At 45.5% G+C, this 20,000-nt stretch overlaps 1 protein-coding gene across 1 annotated transcript in view; it reads left to right on the forward strand.

Annotated features, from left to right (window-relative positions):
- prdm16 (PR domain containing 16) overlaps nt 1-20,000 on the forward strand; it is a gene marked incomplete at its 3' end in the record, with an annotated part of 229,335 nt that overhangs the window by 110,663 nt on the left and 98,672 nt on the right. The window contains exon 3 of the mRNA XM_080016002.1: nt 18,448-18,495. Coding sequence (XP_079872128.1) covers nt 18,448-18,495 — 48 coding nt within the window. The remainder of the gene's footprint in view (nt 1-18,447; nt 18,496-20,000) is intronic.

Raw genomic sequence — 20,000 nt, forward strand, 5'->3', positions numbered from 1 at the left:
TCGCCCCTTTCACAGCGATGAACTCGCCGCCGCACATAAAGACATCAAGTGACAGCAGCGCGAGAAAACAGCCAGATTTGGCAGAAAGAGATATTCGACATGGCTGTCAGCAGCCATTCGGCATGCCTTTTGTTCCCGTGGGTGTAGTTGAAATAGATAAATAAACAGTCATAGGCTGAAAAGCCAGGATCAGAAGCTTGTTGCAGTTATTCATATTGAGCGGAGTGGGAGAAAAAAAGGGGCGCACACATGCCGCTGCCAATTAGGACGAGGAGGACAAAACTCAGTTCACGGTGTTTAGGCTTGTTGTCACGGGTGTGATTAAAAACGGAGCAATTTAGCAGCTTTCCACTAGTATCTTCTAAAGACTTCAGGGGTTCTTTAGCCTTGTGGGCATCTTTGAGTTGCACAGACGATCTGTGAGGCTGTCTCAAGAGCTATCCGTTAAGAAGCGCCCTCACTTTCTTGCCACGGTTCCTCACAGGGCTTCATTTACCGTGAATGCAGAGCGATTTTTTCCCAGCACCTCCGACTCACCCCCAACAACGGGGAGCACCGCCCAGAGCTGAGCAGCGGCCAGCCTCCGGCCTCATTCACAAAATCCCTTTGCTCACAAAGAACTAAGTCACACCACTTTGCTGTTTTCAAGGGACTTCGAAGATAAGTCCCCCGGGGAAATCGTAAAAGAAACCAGGGGAATTTAAAGAACAGAATAGGGATGTTTCATACACACGCTGCGACCAATGACTTTTGACATTTCAGCCAAAGCATTCACCACATGTCTTCAGTGACCACACTGTACCCCAGCGGGTGGCATTATTTTAGACACCTCCCATACACAATGATCTCGGAGTGCAGCATTTTGTACCTCCTGCACATGGAAAACACACATTGTTTAGTCGTATTCCTCACTTTTTGCCATTTTTCTTGGAGCCCTTAAACCGTAACTCTATGCAAATGTCGTCAATTTGGCTCAAACTACTCAAGCAGGGAATATAATGAACCACATTTAGCAACAGTGGCCTGTGACGAATTAGTTAATTAGTGTTTGTGGCATTTTTCGTTTCATATTTTATTCTGAATTATGTTGATATGGGCAGAGTAATTAATGTTTCTTTTTCGCATGTGTGTGGCTGATTCATTGTGCATGGAAATTTATGTAGCTCTGATGCAGAGCTCAGGCTGTTTGCTCATGAGATGTGGCAGGTGTAAGGTTTCCAAGATGCATAGAACTCTGTGACTCTGCGACCAGATACATTTTCCAGCTTGTGAAACGCAGCTCTTTACTGAATTTTCCTGAGACAGAGCAATAAGTGAAGGTAAATCATAAGAATTTTTCTTGCCTCCTCCCACGGCAAGACTACATTACTTCGCTGCTCATCACTGCCCCCGAAAAAACATTTAGACTTCCAATTAGACCCCGAGAAGAAAGGCTAATTTACCACAGCCAGAGCAGACTAGTGACGTCTCAATCTGCCGGGTGTCAGTGCTGTGAAAAGAAGCGCTTCGGGCAAACACACACACACACACACACACACACACACACACACACACACACACACACACACACACACACACACACACACACACACAGCCATAAAATAGAGCATAGTGAAAGAAGGCAAAGGGAACAACAGTTAATGGATAGACAGTAAATACAGGCATAGATTCACTGAAAGTGGGGAAAAGATGAGCTTGTTCAGTAAATTGGAAGCCAAATATAATAGAAAGTAAAGCCGGCTATAAAAATGTGTGAAGAGGGCTGAGGCAGCTGGACGGTGGCAGTGGCCCCAGATTGACTCGTCTGCGAGCGAACAGCCAGCCAGCTCCTCCGCACAACGCCCACATTGTCCGCGGTGCCAACCGGCCAAAGCAACCCTCTGCTGCTCAGAGGAGGGAGGGGGCACATTATAGATACATGTTAGCCTTGGCCCGACCCTCTGTATACAGCGTGGAACGCTCAGCGGGAAAAAGGAGGAATGGAGGGAGGAAGGGAGGGAGGGATGGAAGGAGGGAGGAGATGAGAAATGAAGTGGCCATGGAAGTTTCTCGAAGCGCTCGGTCACGTGTGCGAGAGCTGAACAAGCGCCGATGGAAGTCATATAAGGAGGCCACACCTATCACCCTGATATGCGCAAAATTGAAAACGGAGTGAAACAAGATATCCCCAAAGAGGCTGGAGTTGGACAAGATGCTCGCAGGAATCTCTTGGCTTCAGAATCTAGCGGTTTTGGCTTTGGTTATCAGTCAGAGTCCACTCACACGAGGTTCTATCCGTTTCTTTGTTCTGCATGAGGCCCTCTTCTTGTGTCCATAGGGAGCCTTGTAGCTGCTCCCCCTATCATGCCTTGTAATGGACACTGGCAATAGACCATCTAGTTCCCTAGACTCTGATAGGGAAAGAGTGTGGCGGTGGGGGGATTCCTGTCTGTCTCCTTAAACCCAAACAACATTAGTGGTGCTGTTCTGCCTCTCCTTTGACCCCCTTCTCACCCAGCCATCTGCTAAACACACACAAGTACACTTACGTCTCCCCACCTCCAACTTCTGGTTGCTTTAGCCCCTATCTCACCATTGTTATTAACCAGAAGCTGGCTGGCTGGCTGGCTGGCTGGCTGGTTGACACTCCCCTGTCTGTCTGTGTGTCTGAAGCCTGCCCCTCACTCACTCAAGGCCCATCAGCAGCCATAGTCCTTATCTTGCACAGGGAGGCCCAGTGATAACACTGTTAACAAAGCTAATGTGCGGCGCGAGGGAGCCGCCGGTCCTGCCACTGTCACAGTGAGTGCGAAAGGTCAAGGGCCTTTTAACATCTGGCAATCCTGGTCCTTCCATCTCCTCCCTCTGCCTCCCTCCATTTTGGGACCTTTGTACCACCGATAGTGGTTGTGCACCTCTCTCCTTGATCCTTCCTGTCTCTCGGAGGTTATCTTTTATTCCTCCACGAGAGCCACCTTGCGGATAACTGCTCTCGTTTATCTTTCGGCGTATTTCACATCCCTCCAGTCACGCTGTCCAATGTTACCATAAAGGGAAAAAAAATCTCCACTGCCAAAGGAGCCGTGCAGCATTGAACGGGGGCCTTCTCCATCAGCGTGCCCCGGGGAAAGCACTGGTGTTATTTTAGTAATCACACCGTTAAAGATTAATGTGGACCGAGGAGTGTGTCATCGTTCCTTAACGACAGGGCCGAGGCGCTGAATAAAGCCGGCACTGTGTTCTCCCCCACAGCCCAAGGACAGATGAGTTTCCCCTCGCCAGGCTCGCTCAGAGACAGTATTATTACAGAGGAGACTGAGTACTCTATCAGTTTCTAATGGGAAAATTTGCAATGCTTAAGATGGCAGCACCAGGCATACCGGCTTGGCGTCAACAAAACTGGCCAGTCACCATGCCTTCATGGAGGAAAAAACAGTTATCCTTTCAGGTTCACACTTGACTCAAATGTCACCATCGATGGCGACTTTGGCGGATTTTATTTGGCGAAAGCGTTGAAGCAGCAAAAATCAGGCTGTCCTTTGGAATAAAATTTACACTCTGTTGTTTGCATCAAAAAATGAAATGGTGATATGTACGACAGAGCTTTAGCGATCGATGACTTCTCTTAAAGTGACTCTGGCTCACCTCTTCTCCTCTTCCTCCTCCTCTTCAATAAACCACTATGCAATACAACCGCAGGGAGGTGAGGGTGCTACCCCGAAGAATGTCTGTCTTCCCACTACTGAGCTTGTTTCTGCTTTTTTTGTCATTGAAACAGATAGCGAAGGAAAATAATATAGCCTACACCGTGGCCTCGAACACGATACAAAAACAACTTAAAAATGGCAGGGTGTGGGAATGAGGGGGTCAGAAGGGCGTGCGCAAACATTTTCCATGCTGATTGCTCTTGTTAGATGACTAATGGAAAGCCTCAGCTCCGCTGTCTCAACTATGCAACTCCCCCCATAAAGTCATCCGTCATCATTGGGAAGAACAGCCCGGCAGACAGACAGCTATAAACTGAGGGTTCAGAGACCGTGCCAGTGGATCCTATCTGCAGCGATCACACCTTTGTTGTTCCAAGAAACTGTCACAGTGACAATGACAGTGATAACAGTGACGAAGATGATTGCTCAGAATAAGGATATGACAAAAAAGGACGTTCGAGGTGGTGCCAAGTTATTTTTTCTGTTTTTCTGTCAGATTTGGTGCTTTACTCTCCGAAAAAAATGAAGTCAGTGTCTCTCACTGAAAGTTTTCCACAATGAAAAAAAAAACCTGTTGATAAGCCGTAGCACATCAATCTTAGAGGCAAAGATAGAATCACTAATAGGGTTATAAAGGCCCTTCACCTTATACGGCACGGGTAATAAACCTATTTGTGAGGAGCCCGAAGGTCAAATGCTTGTACGAACAGATGCCATCTACAGATCGGAGCTGGGTCTTATTGACAAAAGACAGACAGAGCATCCCAAGATGGCATCCAAAGAAAACCTATAACGGTAGGCTAAATGTTGCTGCCTGTTTCTGTTATCTTTTGACTTCAGCCTTATTTTTCAAGTTTAAAAATGAGGCTTAGTTTAAAGTTAGGGCTTTCTGGTAAGATCCATTATTAAGATGATACATTTTCCAATTTACATGTCTTGATGGACCATGGACATTGAACTTTGGAACGACTTGAACTGTATGTCAACTATGAAGAGTTTTTGGGCGCTGCCACAAAGTCCACCGTCAAACAACGGTTCCTTTCTCGGATGGGGTTTGCCTCACTGATGTCAGTGCTATCATATCATCACTTTTGCAACATCATTGCCACAGAGTCTTTTGAAGTCTGGGTTCATCCCCTTCCAGCAAACCTCTTTATCAGTTAGCCACACACTTCAACTCATTTTGTGTTTTGATGAAAAGGAGAACCTCAAACTATGGCCTTTGTCCAAGGGAGTGGGACTGCTTTATTATCTCCTCTCAATAATATATTTTTCGAAGGTCTCCCCCCAAGGCCAAACCATAAAAAATAAATAAAACAAGTGAGGCCCCAAAGATGCCATAGTATGCCATATTGTCAAACTGGCGGCGAAATGGTTTTTTTTCTCTTTACCACCCGCCGTGGTTTCACCATTGCCACCAGGCCGTTGATCTTTAAGGAAACTTTACGCAAACAGGACAGCAGTGAATCATGAGATTACAGCGTTCGGGGACATTGTAGCCGTCTAATCAATTTCATTAGCTACATAAATCAAGGGAGCCTGACGTTTATTGTGGTGGTGATGGGTTGATCCTGTGGACTTGGAGACAACTCTGGGGGTGATAAATGTCGCTATCTCTAGGGAGGAAGGATAAATGGAGTGTGGAGGCAACGGGAGAAGCGAGGTGGGCGAGAAAACCTTGAACATGTACAACAAAACCCCAAAAATAATCATTAATGTTCTTTCTGGTGACTCAGAGTACCTTTCTTATTATTGTCTATTTACATTTTCTATTTAAGTTAGTAGGGCTTTTTTTATTTTTATCTTTTTTCAAGTAAATTCAATGTAAAGGTTAATCTGCTGTAAATTCCTGCCAGTGCATGTGCTGGAGATTGAACACACTGTTTGATTGTTTATTGAGCAGTTTGCTGCAGATGACTGTGAAAGCTCATTTCTCCTCTCACTTAGTATGCAATTAGTTGTTGTAAACGACCGATAAAGTTTGACTGAAAACACCCAGTCATCGTGCTTCATGGTGCTTTCTATGCATTCAGCAACCGTGTTTCCATTTGGCCCCACCCCTTCACCAAATCCCTATGGTTGGTGTGTCCTTTACAGGCCACCGTAGTGGAGGAACCCACTCCTAGTCAGTATCTCCAGACTGTATCTTTTGGCAGTAGCACTTGGCTCACCCCTTCTGGTCTTTATACTGTTCAACCCTGTAAATAATCTGATTGGCTACCAAAAGCAATCATAATGCTAAACGGTGGACAAGCTACAGTCCATTTGCCGTAGACAAATGCTTTTTGTTTTTAATCTCTAAATCACACCGAAAATGATGCAAATTCAAGTGGTAGCCATTAGAAATAATAAGCTGGTGTTATTACTGTTGGTATTTCTATTGCCTACGTGCTTCAATTAGCATCGTTGGTAATTGTTCTTGCTATGAACTCAAAATGTTTGATTGAGACAATGATTAGAAGCAATTGCAGTCTTTTCCAAAGTTGATTCGACGTACAGATGGCAATGCAGAACGCTGACTGAAGCACATACTGTAGACAGAACAGTTATGCTGAGTCTGAAGGCACACACACACACACACACACACACACACACGTACACGCACACGCGCGCACACACACACACGCACACTGACTTTTCACAACCACAGAGATTTCAAACAGAGGGCATCAGTTCAAGCACACAGGTCTTTGTAATTTTGTTACATAGCCGTTGCCCTGTGAAGCAGATATACCGTGTGTGTGTGTGTGTGTGTGTGTGTGTGTGTGTGTGTGTGTGTGTGCGTGTGTGTGTGTGATTGTTTGTGTGCAGTAGTGTGCGTGTGTTTGCCCATCCAATGGAAAAGGAGACCAAGGACGCAGGCACTCCTTTAAGAAACACAGTCGGACGAACATTAGAAAGTGTTTGCTCTTCTCTGGGCACACGTCGCACCATTCATCTGTGTCCCATTGATGACCTTACTTTGTGAAACATCTAAACTCCCCATCTTCCCAGTCAACACAGGCGCTTGACCAGTACAAACAAGCCATTGAAACAATGAGGCGAGGCTGTGGAACTAAATGAATACCCAATGCGTAGGGAGCACTCAGCAAGAACTTATCGCACTGTTTTTGGCGTTTGATCTGGGAGCCTGTGATAGGACGTCGCTCAGCAGGTTCGTTCATTCAGAGACAGAGGGAGTCTTGGGATACGTCAATAGAAATGTGTGGAGGATTTTCATGGCTTTTTAGGATATATTTACGCTTTTCAAAGGTTGTTTGACAGTACATGATAGTAGTTGAAATGTGATGCTTTTTTGTTGCCAATCATCAAATTCACTGGACTGATCTAGATAGATAGATAGATAGATAGATAGATAGATAGATAGATAGATAGATAGATAGATAGACAGACAGACAGACAGACAGACAGACAGACAGATAGATAGATAGATAGATAGATAGAAGAAATAGTTGGAATTTGTGGAATTTCACTTGGTATGAATCATTGCATTGCTGTACATTATTAGACAAGATTAAGTAACATAAAAAGCTAAACAATCTAAGATAACAAGCAGAATATGCATAATATAACAGACGATAGATCAAATGGCTATGACACTGTAGCTGTGGCAGAGGTTAAGTGGCAGAATGGTTGCAGTGAGTACTGACTGCAGGTGTTGTGCATGCAAGCCTTTAATGACAGGGATGTTTTGAGACGCAGCTTTAACCGTACCGTAATACCTCCACCACACACAAAACGAAAAATACTCCCACGCGCCGTCCCATCGGAGGCGTATGGCCTGCCCCGTGGGGCCTTAGCAGGAAAGCCACAGTCAGGGCCCTGTTTGTTTACCTGCGGAGGGGAACTCTCATCAGCTAGTCACTCTGTATGGTTTTAAACTCCTTGAGCAGCGTCATCATCATCATCATCATCATCATCATCATCATCATCATCATCATCAGGGTTTGGAGGGTCTGACCCCGGAGTAAACCCAGAGAGTTCTGAGGAAAGCCTCTGCTTGTCCCAGGACCAGAAAACCCATATACATGCACTTAGCCTGCAGATCAGGCCAGACTGGAGACCTTTTCACTCCACTGTTTGGGCCCGCACCCAAGCTCCTCGCTTGTGTATACGAGTGAGCGTAAGCTGCCAATATGCGGAAAATCTACAGGAAAGACTTGCTGTATGTATAAAGGGTGAGTGTTCCTGCCTGACTAACACACACACACATACAGAAAGCACAGATACACCTAAATGCATTTTCCTCCAAGAGTTCAAATGTCACTTGAATACGGGACAGCATACGTTATGAATGTGCAACCTCTTTCATTTCTCCCTCTTTTACACACACTTCACTTTCTCTGTTTCCCTTTCCTTGCCCTTGCAGTCATGTAATACCAGCGTGGATAGTGTGAAGAATGGGAGAATTTAGGAAAGTGCCCTGTAGCTTAAGAGGAATATCAATACAATGTAAATATTTAGCCGGAGCACGCCAAACGATATGCTGGTTATCCATCGTCACGTGACAATATATCCATGGCTGGTGTCCAAGAGCCCCCAAACTCCTGATGTGATGAGAGATCCCATCGTAGCCATATTTCTATGTCCCTCTCCTCGCCTACTAAATGGGATTCCTGGAATAAATTAGGGTTCCATATCAGCGCGAGACAGAAAGACAGTGTGGCCTGGTGTACATTTCTAAATACACATATTCCGGGAAAGGGCTGTGGATATGAAACATATGAGACTGTCAAATTGAAAAGCCGATGTCAGATTTATGTCATGCATAAATATAAACATTCAGATATGCGCACAGCCAACTTGTTCAGCTGAGGTATGTGAAATGAAAAGTATCCATGTCATGACCTTTGATTTGATCTATATGCCCCGGAGTCACGGTGCTAAATCTTACAACCCATAACCTCGTGCCTGCCAAGAGGCCATATGTGTCATGGTAAGAATAGGTGATCATTCGAAATAAGGCAATGATATTTTTCTCCCTGCCACCGTGTATCGATAAACTGCAACCCTTATCAAAATGAGGAGGTGTGAGGGGGGTCGATTTATCATCATCTGAAAGGCGAGCGACATTGGCTGCTGATGCTGTGTAGGCAATCCTGTTAGGCCGCAAGGTAAGGTAATTTATTGGGCCTCAACCCAAGGGCTGTCACAGCATCTGCTTGGGCAAGATCTATCGGCCGACCCTTATTCACTTATGATTATTACTGATCATCTGCCCAAATGGCTTATCAATAAAGCGGAGGCCAAGCAGATAATTTATCTGTATGGTTTTGTCGATATCAAGTTCAGAGTCAACAGCTTTAAAAGGATAAGGGGTCTCGGACGCCAGGTGATTGATGGTCTTACAAGGCCCCGATAAAAATGTGACCCTTTTAATAAATTTGAAGGGTCTTAATCATTTTTTTCTGTCATCCCGGAGTACTTATTAGAACCTTCTCTCCTTTGCCTTCGCTCTTATTTTGGGGTATGTTTGCTGATTGCGCAAACCCTGGCGTCTTGACGTCTTTCAGGGACGTCGTTCTTCGCGAGGAAAACGAGGAAAAAGAAACTTCAAGCGCATGAATCTCAGAAGTATGAATGCAACTATTTTAGCCACCCCGTTGTGCTAACGACCTTATGGGCGGCCCATAGACAGTCCACACATGCCGATGCAAGACTTTGTTAATCATTCAGGACATTGAAATGATGAGACAGGCCTTGCCAGAGTCCATCTAATCCCTCCAGTTATATTTAACTGTGGCATTTCCTTCATAAATCATACCAAAACTTTTAAGACGTGCGGGGTCACTACTTGTTCTGTAAACATCAGCCGTTTTGTATTTGACAAGTGGCCGTGACTTTCCACAATCGCACAATGGCTCCGAGTGTTTGCCTTACAAATCTAACCTTTGTGTGCTAAGCTCTATCTCTCTCAGAGTTCTCAGTTCCGACACAGACCGCACCCTGCGTAGCCCCATCTGAATATGTTGTTGGGTAACACTGTTAGCTTTCGCCCTACGTGATAGCTGGTGTCAGGCTAATCTGATCTCTCTTCTTTGTCTCACTTTCTCACCCTACGGGCTCTTTGTGTTTCGGACAATGGGCACTTATATACATTCCCACCTTAGGCATCGGGTTTTTTTTCCCTTTCGCCAATGAGCAGTATAATTTTCTCACATTTGGCCGGACAGCAAAAGTAAAAGGACAGCGATAAGGAGTCAAACAATGCCAAGTGCAGGAGCGTTTATGTTCGTAATGGCCTTCCCTATCGAGCCACAGAAAGAGTTTGCTATCAGCGCTGCCCTTGATGTTTGCTTTGGCGAAACACTCTAAATCTCCCGCTTATTAAAGGCATCATAAATAAATTCTATCTGATCAACGCTCGGCTTCCTGCTATTTAAGCAGGGAGGATTTCAGTCCCCTTCCTTCTCTCTCTTCCCACTTCTCTGCTTGACGCAACCTCATTGTTGAGGTATGCTTTTTAAGTGCTCTGGTCTTGTTTTGGGTCAGCTGTCATAGCCCCTATCTCTGGGAAGTCCCGGAATAGCCCAGTTTACACCCTTTTAAAGGACAAGCTATATCAAATCCCTGGAGCACCAGCCAGGCATCGGCTGGGTCCACACTGAAAGGCGAATTGAGTCAGACGCGTATCCTAACTCAAACAACCTCGAACAGATTCTGGCAGGAAAGTGTAAAGGTCTGCTATCGGGCAGTTGAAATGATAGCAACGGACCTCAGAAAAACATTGCAGACCCAATATCTCGTACTCTTTATCGTTCATCCTTTTTGGGGGCAGAGTTGTGTTGTTTTATTGATTGTGAGGTGTTCTGATCAGATTTGCCAGTATCACGGCGACAGAGGAGTCAGATGCATTTGTTGAGATCATGTTTGACATGATGGGTAACTCCAGCAACTTGAGAGGCTCCAGCAATGGGAAGCAGAGCCCTTCAGTCATACCCCACCACCTCCTTTTTCTCTCCTTCTTTTACCCCTTTTCCACTGCACGGAAAACCCGGTAACACCCGCTTACATCTGGCATTTGTCATTAGTGGGAAAGGTTAAACCCGGGTTTCATACCCGGGACAAATGACCCTGCTCTAATCCCCTCTGACATGCCAGCAGGTAGAAACGTTAATTTACCCGACGTAAGTTATGGACGTTGGTGCGTATACAGAGGGGAATATCTGTGTATCATTCGATCATTTCATGTCCGATTTAGAATCCACAATCAAAATCAGAAGTTGTTGACTTTTTCATGAAATGTTTTAAGGGTGAGGACCGCTCCGTAGGGGCCACAGCGGAGAACCCCCATGGTCCCGCCCGGCTCCGAGCCACTCCAGCACAGCCCCCAGCCCCATCTCCGCTCCCCGCCACCGAAGGATCGGCATGGGTGCGGCATGGATACTCCAAGCTGCTTCTACAGTTTGTTTTTTTTACCGCGACACGCCCCTTTTCTGGTGTGCTCATGACGTCGAACACACCAGAAAAAATAGAAAAGCATACTCATCTGCTGGCAATGGTAAAGGCATCTATTCTTAGCGGGTTTACCCGCTTTTAAAAAAACCCGGGTATACCCGCTAATTTTGGTGTAAAAACGGTATTTCTCTCTCCACTGACACAAACACACGGCAGTATATTATTCAACACAGCCCCGCAGCGAAAGGCCACTTCCTCTCCCGTCCATACGTCAAGAAGATCAATATCCCTTTGTGGCAATTCCCACCATAGTGTAATCCTAAACCAAGAAGCTGTAAAAGTTCCCAATAAATGCCTAGAAAAACTTTAAATTTGCGGCTGTCTTGGTGTGGCTCTCGCAGCCGATGGTTTGTCAGTCAGGGCCCGGGTTCAGAAAGCTCTGAGGTTGATTTGCTGCTGGTCGTTTTTGGAAACTTGCGGCTTTGTGACATCCACAGCCATCCATTGGGCCATGTTGCTGTATTGCCTCATATTATCCAAACTTGAGGAGGAATTGTTTTTGGCAACGGGTTGCTAACATTTTCCTATGGCAGAAATCTCCAAGTGGGGCCCTTTTTTTGATGCGTCTCCTCAAGCCTGGGATGACGATGATGGGCTGGCTATGAAGGTCCTTCTACAGTTGCTACGGCTACGTACTCAAACTTCTAATTGGCCAGTAGCTGTTTGAATTGAAGCTTATTGTATGGGGGCTAACTGGACTTGCACATGAAAAATCCAGGACAAGTGATTCATGGCCTCACACAGGAAAACCCCTTGGGGCATTTCTGTAATTTCTTTCGTTTTAAATGAGTTCTGGAAATAAACAAAATGGATTTTGCTCCGTCATGTATTTTGGTGCCGTAAAAAAAAGCCTTGTATAAACAAGGGTCGAGTCCTCTCGCTGAGTGTCTTTCTCTGGGTTATGTTTTCGTTTGTCTGCTTGGTCATCACGACGTGTCAATACGAATGGTGCTGACGTGCTGGTGAAAAACTCCTGACTCTGTCCAATAACAAAAGCTGCGCTATGAAATTGGAATAATGGCGGGGGTCCCCCCCATCCCCACCTTGTAGGAAAACACACTCCACAGACACACAGACATGGCAAGATACATGCACACACACTTACGTGTAGCACTAATGAGGGTCTGGACAGCTCTTGGTGGAAGGATTCTGCAGGTGGCTGCACTTTCATCAAGCCATGGCTGGATTTGTTTATGTTTGAAGTCATATGGGCCAGAAAGAGACGTTTCTGTGCCCAGACACACACACTATTATGCTTACATACACACACACACACACACCCACACACACACACACACACACACACACACATACACACACACACGCGCACACACACGCACACATCCACACACACACGCACACACACACACACACACACACACACACACACACACACACACACACACATAGACTCCCACTAATTACCCTCTCTACAATGTTTTTTCTTTTCACTAAGACATATTGACATGTCAGCATTCAGCAGCTAGATACAGAATAAATGGACAATTTTTAGCTCTCTTGCTGCAGAAGGAAAATCTATCCCTCTCTGCATAGACCTGTCTGTGTTTGGACCCGTCCCACTAACCCGGAGGAAAAGTCACTTTGAGATGATGGTGACACGCGTAATAAATCACGCTGCTGCCAGTCGGTGGCCAATCACATTTTCCTTACCTAATTAATAGCTTATTTATTTGGTGACGTCCCCTCTGCAAGGCCAGGTTACTGTGTGTGTGTGTGTGTGTGTGTGTGTGTGTGTGTGTGTGTGTGTGTGTGTGTGTGTGTGTGTGTGTGTGTGTGTGTGTGTGTGTGTGTGTGTGTGTGTGTGTGTGTGTGTGTCTCCGCTAAAAGAGGGTCTCCACCTGTCTCTGCATTGTTGCCACTATCACCATCCCAAACACCTTTGTTCCAAAATGTAAGGCCCTGCTGATCCCAAATGTTGAATCAGCTGGGACAAGTCGCACTGTGTATTATAATTTCTCTTTATAAAAGACATTAAAGGACACTTAATTTAAAAACACAGAATGTTTTGCACTGACATTTCAGATCCCACCCTAACGCCCCCGCACGGCCAGCCCAGCCAGCTGGACTCAGAGACGGGATTTGGAGGGTGGGAAGGCCCACCCGAGACCAGACCCCCCACCTATAGCTGAAAGACATTAAGGCATCAGTAAAACCACTCATGTCTGCTTGTGAGCCTCCTACAGTTTTGGGTTACCCTCGCACAATTTGATACATACACATATTTACATTTGGCATGTGGCTAAACGGAGCAGGGGGAAAGACCAGAACTGGCCTGTAGTTGTCCAACGCCTGGTAGCATTTTAGATGAGCCAGCCAAGTTGTTGGTTTTGTAAACTGTTGCAGCTGGCCATGTGCAGTACAGGAAGGGCCCCTCTCTCTCTCGCCCTCTCCCGCTCTCCCTCAGTCTCTCTCTCCCTCAGTCTCTCTCTCTCTCCCTCTCTCCCTCTCGCTCTCTCTTTCTCCTATTTACCCCTGTTGTAGTCGCAGAGTTTTGAAGCATCTTTCAGGCGAGACAAATGAAAGCTGGATTTGTTTTGCCAAAAGCACAAATCACCGACCCCCAAAGCCCTTCCGCCTTTTTTTTTTTAATGTGTTTTTTTCTTCAAACCAAAACTGGTTTGAAGAAAGATATGTTTCACACCAGTGTTATGACATCAGTGCCCGAATGTCCAAGAACCTCCGGACATAACGGTCTGTCACATAGAGACGACAAAGGAGTCAAAATTTACATGAAATTAATGGACAATTATTATATTACCCTTAAATGAAAATGAAGTCCCTTCTCAGTCAAAACTTACAACTATCTGCCTTTTTTTTTTTAAATAAATACATTATACGGTCGGAGACATACACATTCATACATACAGTACGCACCAACTTTGTAGAATCTGCCATTGAGATGTATTATTTCTGATCCATGTTTAACCCGATGAAATCCAAGTATATATATGCAGGAAAACATGTCGATTTTATGAACACAATGATGCCTTTGGTGATGCCTTGAATGCCATTTAATGATATGTGTAAGTAGTCTGAGAACGCCGATTTAAGTATCTGTAGTTTAATTGCTCCCATTCGTTGAGGTTGACGGAGATATCCACTGACAGCTTAATGCAGAAACAGGCGGCGGAGTCGCACGTTGTTGCACATCTGGCACCAACACATCTGGATCCCTCTAAAATAGAGTGGGGGGTACCGAAAATGAATTTCTGCGTTTCCTACTGTCTTTTCCCTTTTTCCTTCGTGTTGAGACTAAGTCTGATGTGAACCGTTCATCTAGACCGAGAGGATCAGCATGCAAACATTGGGGGAAGATGTTCTCATGTCCTACGCTTAGGTAGAAGTGAAAATACTCCACGTAAATTTGAGTTCTTGCTCTTGACTTTCCTCAAGTATCAAAAGTAAAAGTAAGGGCTTATTCACACCTCGTTCGTTTTGAGCTTTTGTTCCGATTCCTTGAGCGTTTACCCCCCTAGATCGGTTTGTTTGGGCATATGTCAACATGGCGATCGCACGCTGTTCGGGACCAAATCGACCGCACCGAGCCCGCGGTCTCGGTGGTCTCGGTGGTCTCGGTGGTCTCGGTGGTCTCGGTGGTCTCGGCACTCTTGCAATCGCTCCATGGAGCAGTTTGTTTGCAGTGAGAATACAACTGACCCAACAAGCCAATACAACTCACTTGCTGTACTGTATACATTATGTACAACGGGAGGCTGTATGGAGGCGCGGACTGGAATGATTCTTTCAATATTTATTTTATTATTACTATTATATTTGATAATATGTAGTTATGAACATTTTATATCATGACTCAATCTTATTGTTCTAATTATGACATAATAGTGTTCGCAACAGAAGGTATGCACCAGAGTTGTCAAGTCTGCTTGTAATATGGGACTTTGGGCTTTAAAAGTAGCTCAAAACAACATTATGTGTGTTGAAATATATAATGATCTACTTTAACTTGAACAGACGGAGCGTTTACCGTTAACGGTGCACGCCCTCGAGTCACCAACCACTCGGACTCGTGGGCAACCGAACTTCTCCGTGCGTAAAAGCCAAGTCAGCTACGACAGAGAGGAAAAGTAGAACTTTCGATAGTCTTAAATTGGAAATAAGTGAAATAAGAGATGTTATGGATTGAAAAATTGAGGAAACATGCATCTTGCATTCACACACACACACGCACACACACACTCTTGCTGCCACGCGGTCTGCGGAGGAGAGAGGAAAGCGCAGCGGAGGCACGGACACACAGGACATAGCCATGACGCTCGCTCAAATTGAATATGCTCTTGATATACTGAACATTGGTATATCAACCCGAGAAGAGCAACAAAAGCAATTGTACTGTACATACACGCTGCCGATACTCCATTTGCAATTGACCCACTGGGGGGGATTTTATCTGGGTAAAAAAAACTCAAAGTGGTTTGCGGAAATCCTCTGAAACTTCCCGGAAGATTCTGACCAATCACATAAACAGTTTGCAAGCGCGCTGAGTTTATTTACAAGTTTTGATGTTTGCTGTTAAGCGTTGCAGTGTGAACACCAAGCGAACCAAGGTCCAAGTGCAATATGATAAATCATTATTCCCTGAATCTGGGCAAAGAAAATAAACTACAGGTCTGAATACGCCCTAAAAGCCCTAGACCTCATATTTCAAAACACTGCATCCCCAATGTATTGTTTATTTTCAAATTACGTTTGCCTTAATGGTAACGTCATAATGTTTCAAGGTTCAAGCCCAAAATTCTAGGCTTTGAACCAACTACTTCACTTGAAGATCATTTTATTACAAATATCTAGAACTTTCAGATGTTCTAGATGCATTCAGTGGTATAGATGTCGAACTGGAATACCGCAGCACATATACAGTACCTTGGGATTGTACTTTAGGTGCAGTGTAAAAGTACTCGGTTAATTTCCAACAACCTACAATAGTGCGCTCTCACTAACACGCCCAGCGGCACAGAGGCAGACAGAGTTAATAATCACTTCCCCTGAAGTCGGGAAGCTGATGTATTTTGAAGACCTTATAAAAGGGGTCGCTGTGTGCCAGGATTCAGAGAATAGCAGCACAGTCTCCACATCAGATTCAGAACAGATAAGTGTCTCTCAATGCAGACCTGTGTTTCCCCCCCCCCCCCAACACCCACCCAGCCAGCCAGTCAGCCCCACTAATCATGGCGGGCGCTGGGAGGTTTGGGAAATACAAACTTTAATATGTCAGCTCTAATATGGCGGCAGACGCCCTTGTCACAACAGGCCAACAACACAGCCACTGTTAAGAAGATGGGGAGGAAAGAGGGGAGTGAGATAGGGCGAGTACGTGTGTGTGTGTGTGTGTGTGTGTGTGTGTGTGTGTGTGTGTGTGTGTGTGTGTGTGTGTGTGTGTGTGTGTGTGTGTGTGTGTGTGTGTGTGTGTGTGTGTGTGTGTGTGCGCGTGTGTGCCCGAGGAGATTTATAGGCCTAATAATACCAGCCCAAACCCTGGTAAAGTACCACGTCAATCCCCACCAGAACACCCCCCCCCCCCCCCCCCCCCACCCCAAAAGTACTTTGAAAACAGTCTGCATCCCCTCTTTGATCCCCAGGTGCTATCAATGGGCTTCATAGAGGACGAGAGAGGGAGAGAGGGAGTGAGAGAGAAAGAAAGAGGTGGAGAAACAGACGTACAGATGGGGACAGTCTTACTCTCCATTCTGACTAAAATGCCCCCTCAGAGCTGCTCCATCTCTTCATCATTCCCCCACTTCCTTCATTTCCTCAGGCAGACACTGGGAGCATTCTACCGCCCATCTGCCCACAGAAAATATTGCTTGAAGGCCTAATTACGCACAGACACGCCACACACATAGACACACACACACACACACACACACACCCACACACGCGCGCGTGTGCAGACATGCACGTTCTCAGTGAAATTTCCTGCAACGCTGAAGTGGAGAATTAACGTCAAATCTGTGGGGCATTCATTCATCAAGGTGGTTTGTGCATGCGTCTCCGTGGTGTAAGTGAATGCAAAGTCTTGTCGACGTGTACCTGAATATACATCAGGCCCGGAGTGGCTGATCGGGAGAAGGAGGAAGATTGGCGGTGGGCAGCTGGTCGTTGGGCGGATGACGAGGCAATCATTTCAATGTTATCATCGTATTTACAAGAATATCATCATCGCTATACGTTCTGCAGCGCCGGCTGCTGCTCTGACTTCTCACCTCTCCGCTTTCTGTGCCCCTCACACATACACTGCTACTGACACGCCCCCGTAGCCCCGTTGGATAACGACGAGCGCGGCCCGCCCACACCAAACACTGGGGGCTGATGGGGCATGAGAGCGGCCCTCCATGCTCTCAAAGATTGAAAACTACGGAAGAGTATTGCACTCATTTTGGGAAATTTTTATTCAGCCTGTTTTCCCGTGATGAACGTCACGTTATAATGGACATTAATCTGGAACTCCCAAGGAAGAGCATTTTATCGCTTCCCCAAAATGAGGCGCTGCTTCATGGACAGCGGCAGCGCTGAGAGTTGTTATTTCAGTGGCTTATTAGGGACTGTCTACAAATTCAATTTTCAAAGTCCAATAGCTTTTTTTTGTCATATTCACTCTTTTCATTTCAAAATAAAGGTCTTTGAACTTTTAATTTTAAATCACAAGGCTGTGCAACATATAGTTTAGTTCATTTCATTCGAAAAGTCTTTTTTTGTTTTTTACAGATCTCTTCGTGATTATTGTCAAACCCATGCACACCTAAAAATTGTAAAGGTTGTACAATAGGTGTTCAAAGCTGAAGAGCAAAAACTGTCAATTTTCTCCATCATGGACCGTAACACCATGTGGTGAGCAACATGAAACTCCCGAGCTGAAAATGAGTCCCACTCCGGCCCTGATATACATTGACACATTTCCCTCCGTGCGTGCGTGTGTGTGTGTATGTGTGTGTGTGTGTGTGTGTGTGTGTGTGTGTGTGTGTGTGTGTGTGTGTGTGTGTGTATTTGGGCAACCTTTAAGCCCATCAGTCAATGGCACCATGCTTGCATTTAGTGAACCCCCAGGCGAGTGTGTCTGTGTGTCGTGCGATCAGCTGCGACGGTCAGAACCCCCGACCTGAGGCCTTCAACCAAGAAATCCCCAAAATGACCTTTGTTTTGTTCTGGATTTTTTTTTTTTTGCTGCCACACCACATTTCATCGTTTCATCGCAGTACTGGTGAGAAAACATTTGTCATTTCCAGCTGTTTCAATATTTTTGTGTCGTCTTTTCTGTTTGTCGTAGATGATGAACGACCATGGCTCGGCCTCCCCGGAAAGCTGCATCAAGAAGGTAAGAGCAGAGTCCATTTTCTTTTTCAACAATATATAAAGCTTCCTTTAACTGACTCCCTGGAACGGTCAAATGGTGACACCAGCATCAAAGCAGAGGTTCTGCTTCAGTGCTGCAATTTCAAATTTCCTGTTCTTTATTTAAAATGAGGCGTATTGACGAGCCTTGAGTGTGCTGCTTCTGCCACACTGGGTATTTCCGACATTACACACACACACATACACAGACACACACACACATACACACACACACACACACACACACACACACACACACACACACACACACACACACACACACACACACACACACAATACACAATACACTCCAATATCCTTTTTCCATTCTAAGATCTGCCAGCCACTACAGAGCTCTGTTTCCATCCATAAACACACACACACACACACACACACACACACACACACACACACACACACACACACACACACACACACCAGCGGCCGATCCGTCCCATTGACCGCTCACTGACCACTTTATGAGGTGATAAATTCATCCAAAGGGCGTGGCAGTTTGTTTTTACAGTGGCTGTCCCCGGGTCACAGCGGGGCAGCGGGGGCTTCGTGTCAATCTAATGGTCCGTGACAGAACAATGGCCTTGGCGGACCCCCCGGACCCCCTTGCTCCCTGGACCCCCGGACCCCCATCCAGAGGATTACTGAGGGTTTGGAGGAGGGCGTGCTCAGGGTTATATCCACTGTACGTCAATGCCATTGTTGTTGGCACATCAGATCAGATCGATGGCTCCAAATGGAAAATCAGTAAATCATGAGAGTGTTTAATCTAATTTGACAAGGGTAAACCTGGATGTCGAAAAAAAAACATTGCTGTTGTAAAAATTTGAGGAATCGTAGCGTAATCCACCAAACAAAGGCCATCTTATGGGATGCCACTTTAACAGTCTTTACTTTGCATACATAAAAATAATAAATAACATTGTAAATAAAATAGAGGAGATAATATGTGCTCATTTGCATGGCAGGTCAAAGGTCACGTAGCCGATGCCTGCAAACAGGCCATCCTGCGGTGCGACTTGAAGTCCTACATTAGTCAATGAGCTTATTTTAAAAGTCGACCGCAGGTGGTTTCTGGCTGTTTCACTGTTTCCCACATGTTCGTACAGTGTGGAAAAACCTAGAAGCTTTCTATAAACTAACTCAACCCACTTTCCAGAACACGTGGGCCATACCCATGCACTGACACACACACACACACACATATAGAGACACACATGTGTGCATAGTTTCGTCCACAGTTTAGACAATTAGGACAAAGACACATACTGTACATATACAGTAAAGTACATAGATACACCGACACACATGCAGAAACACTCCCATGGTCACAGTCATTTACAGGTCAGACAGTCAGTGCACACACATACACACACACACACACTGGCTCTGTGTGCGTGTGCCTCATTATGCAGGGAGTGAGTTGTGGTGGGCCACATGCCTGATATGAATATGAATGATATTATGCATGAG

The sequence above is a fragment of the Zeus faber genome (genome assembly GCF_960531495.2).
Source record: "Zeus faber genome assembly, chromosome: 15".
In the NCBI taxonomy this organism is placed as follows: domain Eukaryota; kingdom Metazoa; phylum Chordata; class Actinopteri; order Zeiformes; family Zeidae; genus Zeus; species Zeus faber.